General features: G+C 39.7%; 1 protein-coding gene across 3 annotated transcripts in view; it reads right to left on the minus strand.

Moving 5' to 3' along the window:
• Positions 1-6,047, minus strand: part of abcc5 (ATP binding cassette subfamily C member 5) — a 27,418-nt gene extending 21,371 nt beyond the window's left edge. Inside the window, exons 1-3 of one of the 3 annotated variants that reach the window (XM_015403806.1) lie at positions 5,943-6,047; positions 4,030-4,238; positions 2,201-2,298 (exon numbers count right to left, since the gene is read on the minus strand). In XM_015403806.1, coding sequence (XP_015259292.1) covers positions 2,201-2,298; positions 4,030-4,104 — 173 coding nt within the window. In that variant the 5' untranslated portion in view covers positions 4,105-4,238; positions 5,943-6,047. Of the gene's footprint in view, positions 1-2,200; positions 2,299-4,014; positions 4,239-5,926 lie in introns of all 3 variants that reach the window. The other 2 variants (XM_015403804.1, XM_015403805.1) reach the window with 2 other exon arrangements.
• Between the last annotated feature and the right edge of the window lie 1,114 nt (positions 6,048-7,161).

Here is a 7,161-nt window from a genome sequence, read left to right on the forward strand (position 1 = left end):
GTGTGTGCAAACCAGGTGAAAAACTACAGGAAATGTTTGACCTCTATAACTGCATACAAAGACTACTGTACCGAATATTAACATTGATTTTCTCAGGTGTTCAAATACTTTATTTTCAGCTGTATCATACAAATAGTTCAATAAAATCATGTATTTCTGGATTTAGTTTTTTAGATTATGTCTCTCCTAATAGACATGCACCTAAGATGACAATTTCAGACATGATTTCTAAGTGGGAGGACTTATAAAATAGCAGGGTGTTCAAATATTTATTTTCTTCAGTGTAGTTAAATTTGTGCAGCTGCATGTTTATACTGCTGGAGGACAGAGATGCTAATTTTCATCATCTCTATTCTCCCACTCTGCAGTATTAACTAGTTCAGCCTCTAGCTTTATTTTTTTTCTCTGATTTTTCTTGTCAGTGTAACTTAATCAGTACCATTCCCGTTTGGCTGTGAAATCATCATGGAGAGAATTATCAGCTGTGCTGCCGCCATTAACACCTTTGTTTATAGAAGTTGGAGCTTTGCCTGTTTTTCAGTGTAGTCCTGTTTCTCTGACTTACTGTTTATTTTATCCAGCTAATGCTCTTTTATCCTCTGACATGGGAGCTGGCTTTGAGCTCTTCTGTCTGTGTCTTTCCAGTACGAGGCCACCCCTGGAGCTATAGAACAGATATATATATATTTTTTTATCTCTGCTTCTTTCTCTATGTCTGCTTCTGTCTCCTTCAACCCCAGTCGGCCTGGGCAGATGGCCGCTCACACTAGGCCTAGTTCTGCTGGAGGTTTCCTCCTGTTAAAAGGAAGTTTTTTCCTCTCCACTGCTGCTGCATGCATGCTCAGTGGGAGGGATTGCTGAAGAGTCAGTGACAAAATGCAAGCGAACATAATAGTCTCTCATGCAGGAGAAGCATGATCTTCAGGTCAATGGCTCTGTCTGAACGTCTGCCCTAACCCCTAAATAAAGCATGATATAGGGGTTACGCTATTTTACATGGGTGTCGAAAGGATGAAAAAGTAGTGATCTCAAAATCCCCCACAATGCACCTTGAAAAATAGCATACATCCATAGTCATTAGATGAGCAGATATATCCCAGACTGCTTTGCCACAGATCTCCTTGCAAAGCTTCATGGGATTTAAATTGGGGGGCGAAAGAGAACTAAGATAGTGCATGCACCGTGCGGGAAGCCAGAGTCACGTTACCCACGGGGAGCGAAAAGTAGTGGTCATCTGTCAAAATGGTCAGTTAACTTAGTTCACTGTAAAGTCTATTATATAGTTCCCACTCTATAGTGATTTAAGTCAGGATGTTAGTTAGGATGGATGGACTATAATGAATATATGAATTGAATTGATTTGAGTTTCTGAGGACAAGACAGAGAGCAGAGCATTGACTGACTGACAAATACACATTGTGTTTAACATCAGCGCAGAGCAGAGTGTCCTCCTGCCACATTATCTGTCCCTAAAGATTCTCAGTCATCCAGGTCATAGTCAATCCAAAAAAGTAAAAAAAAAAACCCCACTGGACTCTGTTTCCAAGTATGAAGACTCCAAAGGAGTGGCCCCGTTCGTCCGTTTCAGTTTGCATGTTGTCTAAGCAAAAACAAGGCTTTGTTGGGCTACTGTATAAAGCAAATCAACACTAATTCTGACATTTGAATTGAAAAAGCTTCCTGGATTGAAAGCAAAGCACAGTTTCATTCTCTCTGTGATCATTTACCTTCTTATTTTAAAATAATTTTAGCACTAAAAACCCGATCTTTTAGCAGAATCTGGGTCAAAATTGTAAGCTTTTGGGTTGTTGGCCTAGTGATGGCTAATGGTCCAGGATCCTCCTCTGCATCACATAGGAGGATCCTGGACATTTTACCACTTTATAAAAAAAAAAAAGAAAAATTAACCACAATCCTTTTTATTTTGATGAACCTCTCAGTTCAGTAAATCTATGCTCCCTTTACAGCCAATCCTGAAACCATCACTAGATAGGAGGAAGAATTAGGTCATGTTTAAATGTGTTTAACTTATAATAAACCTTTTGCTTCAAACACAGTGTGAATATATTTGTTTGGTTTGATCCCATAAATCTAAATATCATGAATTACTGATTTTTCTCATTGAACTTCTTTTGTCGGTGGAGTTCAAAGCTCCAACAGTGTTGGTCCTCACCTGTGTGTGTGTTTGTGTGTGCATTACCTATCCTCTGGGCCATTGTTCTTCCCTGTTGCTCCACCATTCAACAGCTCATCGTCGTGGCAACCAGCTGGTCTGTCCTCAGACAAACCCAGGACAACCTGAAAACAAAGATGTTTCTCTTATCAAACTTTATAAGTACAGAGTAATGTTATTAGATTGAGTTAAATGTACAATATTTAATGATAAAGTTCATTACTTTAAATGGGATTTTTTTATTATTTTATTGGACATTTAAATATTTAATGTACATTTTTTTATTCAATCCTATTTGAATGGCGTTTTAGATAAATAAATGTTACATCTATATATTTAATGGTACATTTCTGTTTTCCAATTATAGTTTCCCTTCAGTTTAGGGTTCCCGTCATAATGGTTGTGAAAACCATCTGAAAAACCCCCCACTTGAGTCACGACCACCAGGGGGGCCCGACCCCCAGTCTGGGAGCCTGCTCTACAGAATCAGCTCACACAGGGCGAATCCTGCTGCTCTTTGCCTGCCTGCTATTGAGACGGTAACCATGGAAACACAGCCGATGCTGTAAAAGGTTGTGTTTGTGACTGAAGCAGGTTCGGGTTCTGGTGTGTGGCAAACAGGGCCTGGTTCTGACATCTTCAAACAGAAATTAAATCCTGACTAAAGTAGATCCTGGAGCTGAGTAACGATGCCTTAATGGCTGGAACTGCTTCTGAATTTCCTCACATCCATAGCAGAGGCGACTGGCTGCTCTGGGGGATAAACAGCGCGTGCTCAGACCCAGTACGCCGGACTGAACACGTGCACAGCTCACGTTCCTGTCTCGTCATCCTGTCACGTTCAGCAGCAGCCAATCCGATGGCTCGCAGCGTTGTCTGCCTCAGCCAATCAGCTTGAGGCGCTTTGCCCAGCATGACAGAGTGGGCGGAGCCTTTTACATAAACAGACTGCAGCTTTGTTCTCCTCCTCAGTCTCTGTACCACTCACATCTGAGGCTTTTAATTTGAAAGACCGACCAACGTTGCGCTATAGTTTAAATTCTGTCCAATTCCCTTTAATGGCGCTGTAGTCAAAGGGTTCTAACGAGTTTAAAAATGGCGGAATCATTTTTCTCCCTTTTTGTTTGTTTTTGTAGGATAACTTCCCAATTTGACTAAGAACATTTATTAACCCTTTATAGGGAACTCAGTGAAATACTTTGATCCAAATTTCAAGCTACTGTTATTGGAATCCAGGAAAAGACCTCATTACCTTTGTAACATTCAGAAAATGTGAATATTTTGATGGCAAAAATGTATGTCAATGTAAAACCTAGAAACACCAACTTGTCTGAATATATTAAGAAAAATACCAAAGTGCTAGAAGAAATTCATGAAAAACACACTGAGAGTGAAAGAAACACATTTCATTTTGGTCCAACATAAATTTAGAGGCATTAATGCTGATACTGGCACTTACATTTTTATTTTATAAACCTAAATATAATTATAAAATAGGCTTATTAACTTTTGTACTTTTCAATTAGATTTTAACCTTTTTTTCTTGTCTTAACTTTTTTCCTAGTAAATTTACAGTAGGTCATTTATCATTCAAGGGCTCATCTAATTGGTCCAATGGCAAAATAACATGTACAGCCATGTAGCAGGATCTGAATGGCTGGATGTAGATCTTTTGCTTCAAGACCTCACTGAGAGACAGTGGGGACTCCACTTGTAAGGGGTATGCAAGTGATCAAAAACGCTAACCTGCCCTTTAAACGGTTAAAGGATTCAACAGATTTGAATCTGCTTCATCCTTGCTGCCCTCTCTGAGTGGATGGTGGTGGTGGTTGGTTCCTCACCTGGTTCTGACTGGCCTCTGACCATGACGGCGCACCACAGGAGGTCTGCAGTAATCCTGACTCGCTCCTATCAAAGTCATGTTGTTTCATGTTCTATCAGACCACATGGAGGCGTGACCTCTGACCCCAACGCACTAAACAACAGGAGGATTCTTGGGGTGGGGGGGACTGCAAAAACCTCTAAAATAGTAGAAAATCCTCAAAGAACTGGAGGAGACGAAAACCTGTAGAGACACAAAGAAAAACTTCTTAAAACTACAGTAAAAGGCTTTGAAACATTTGCAGAGGAGTCATAAAAGACACGGGAGCGACAAGAACCAGAGCAACACTGGCAGCGCAGAGTTGCCTATAGCAACCAGCATAGCAACATCCCAGTGCCATTCTTCTAAGCATCAAAATCAGAAAGAATAGGGATTTAAGTGGCTTTGAAGGGGCTACGGTCATTGGTTCCAAGTTAGATATCTTACAAAATGCTCAACGGCAGGGATTTTCACAAAATGAATAAATTTAAGGATGACAGAGAATGGACTATAGCAGCAGGAGAACTTTTGGTAAAACAGTCTGCTCTCACTTTCAGCTCCAATTTGGAGTAAGAATAACCCAAAGCATCATGGTCCAGCGGGGATTGTTTGTGTTCAGCATCAGCAGGTCAGGCAGGTGGAGGGATGATGGTATGGATGTTTATGGAAAATCTAGAGTCTCTCAGTTCCAACCAGGGGCGGAGCTAGATGGGGGGCCAATCACTGGCCACTCCTAAAATTTATTTTCCCTCTAATAACAGTAATACTCTCAAGTGAAATATTCAAAACATTTAAAATTGTTCATATATTAACAAGAACTGAGAACAAAAACGCTGTGGTTAATTATGCACATCAATATACTAACATTAAAGATAATAAGCACAGAATTCATGCTCTTTTCAGAACTAGATTTGGTGTTATACGGGGTAAAGAGGAAATGATGTGTATCTGAAAGTCCTCTAGGAGTCTTCAGTGAAATCATAGATAAGTAACTATTTTAATAAAATCTTTATAATCAATTTATGAATATATCAGTAGTTGTAAATATCAATTTTATGCAGAATGATTGTTTATAAAAGTAGGTAAGTAATAACAAAGGAAAAGATGTTCACCCCAGAACTCAAACCTGAAAGAATCGTTTCCACTGTACCTTTTATCTAGAAGCATGGATGTTTAAATTCATGTGTCTATTTGTTAGCATAGCCTGTAGGAAAGTATATTTTATCTTTATTTAGAAAATATGGACGTTGTGCTCGTTAATTTTCCTGTTACAATAGCGTAAATTGACCCTGAGGTTCTGGGGCCTATCCACTTTCGGCCCCTCAGTGTGTACCTTGCCTCTGGTTCCAGCTGAGCTCTATTTAACCCCCACTGTCCATTAAATATAGGTTCTGACTGTTTCACCACATCTGATCTGAATCCACCTGCACCGTGGTCCTGAAGACCCCCCAAAAACCAAAAAGCCCCTCCTGGATGATTAGGAGAAAAATCTGAAGCAACATTTTGGATCTAAGACCTGAAGAATCCCAGCAGAGGGCCAAACAAGAAATAAAGGGGTGTACCTTTTAAATTGGCCTTCAGGTATTCAGGTTCAAAATTACTTGTATGGGTGTGTAATACATCCATGTACTACAATAAAACTGGATGTACTTGTTGTCACTACACACTAGAGTAACGCTGCTGTACTTCAGGTGAATACCTGCAGCTCCTCAGTAGTACTTTGAGGTTCTGAAGTACGGTGACTGGAACACCGTGTACGGCTACTACAGGGTACCATTCAGAGCTCCTTCAAAATAAAAGCCTGGGATGCTGCGCTAATAACCGGAGATCTCCGCGCGCCCGGACACCATCCGAGATCAAACACCCGCACGTGTTCACCTGGTCTCCCTCACCTGTGCGGGTTCTCACCTGCCCGTGTGTCCGCGCGTGTCCGTGTCCCGCTCCTATTTTTTCCTCCTTCAGCTTCGCTCAAATGATGCTGCTGCGGCTCAGCGCCGGTGGGGCGGGGCATCATGGGAAATGGAGTCACAGCCTGGCGTCACTAACGACGCAGAAGTTGCGTCACAGGCGGAAGTTGGGTTAAAAACAATTAAACCATTATGTTGAGGAGACAGTGTGCTGAAAAAGTAGTTTTGAACCAGTTGGTTAGTCAGAAAATCAGACTGTTTATCTCTCTGTCACTCTAATTTGGAAAAAAAAAACAAAAAAACAAAGCATCCCTCAATGAGCTGTATTAGACCCAGCATTTTCTACATTTCACAACAAATATAAACTTAATGCATTTATGGTTTGACTCTAATTCATCCGAAAATGGATCTAAAAGCTGAAAACACCAAATTAGTTAGTTTTACAGGCTAAGTGTGAGTGAACAGACCACTGATCTATTCACTGGATTGCAGATAGCCTGAAAAAAGTGAAGCCACCGGCCGGCATATTGGTAGTCCCCGCTCCCACAGAAATGCTGAATGTGTAGCATTTGGCTGCAAAAACAAGCATTTTTCTGGCTCTGGGAAGGTGTTTCACTGGTAATTTCCCGGTCAGTTGATGATTGAGCCAAGAAAATCCATATATACGTCAACGTATGCAATATTATTGTATGTAGTGTAACATTAGTCTAGCTATCTAAGACCAATTCGAAGATTGTGTCTAACGTTAAAAAATAGAAAGTTGAGTAAATAGAAAGTTATTCACAGTGAAATGCCAATGTAGTAATTCTTTGTTAAGAGCATGATGCTGTTGCTATTGTAGTGTTTGCTGTATTTCTAATTTCAAAAAGTCATGTGCTGAAATATTTTGCATGTTATATTGACGAAAAAAAGCAACTCAGACATTTTCAGACACATCGTTAAAGTATATGCCATCATGCATTCACAATTTGCAAATAGGAAATTTGCAAATTGTGCATGCATGTCATTAACATAGATTTACTTGTAATTCAGTTTTTATGTAAAGTTTTGAAATTATATTTAATATGTTATAACAACAATAATCATCATCAATACATGTATATTATATCAATCAACACTTTAGCACTTTTGGCCCTTAATTATTATTATTCTCCATTAACAGATTAATTTTGTTGTGATGGATTTGTATAATATTTTATATTACATGATTTATAGTTTTC

Source organism: Cyprinodon variegatus, unplaced genomic scaffold (genome assembly GCF_000732505.1).
Source record: "Cyprinodon variegatus isolate N-32 unplaced genomic scaffold, C_variegatus-1.0 Scaffold1567, whole genome shotgun sequence".
Taxonomy (NCBI): domain Eukaryota; kingdom Metazoa; phylum Chordata; class Actinopteri; order Cyprinodontiformes; family Cyprinodontidae; genus Cyprinodon; species Cyprinodon variegatus.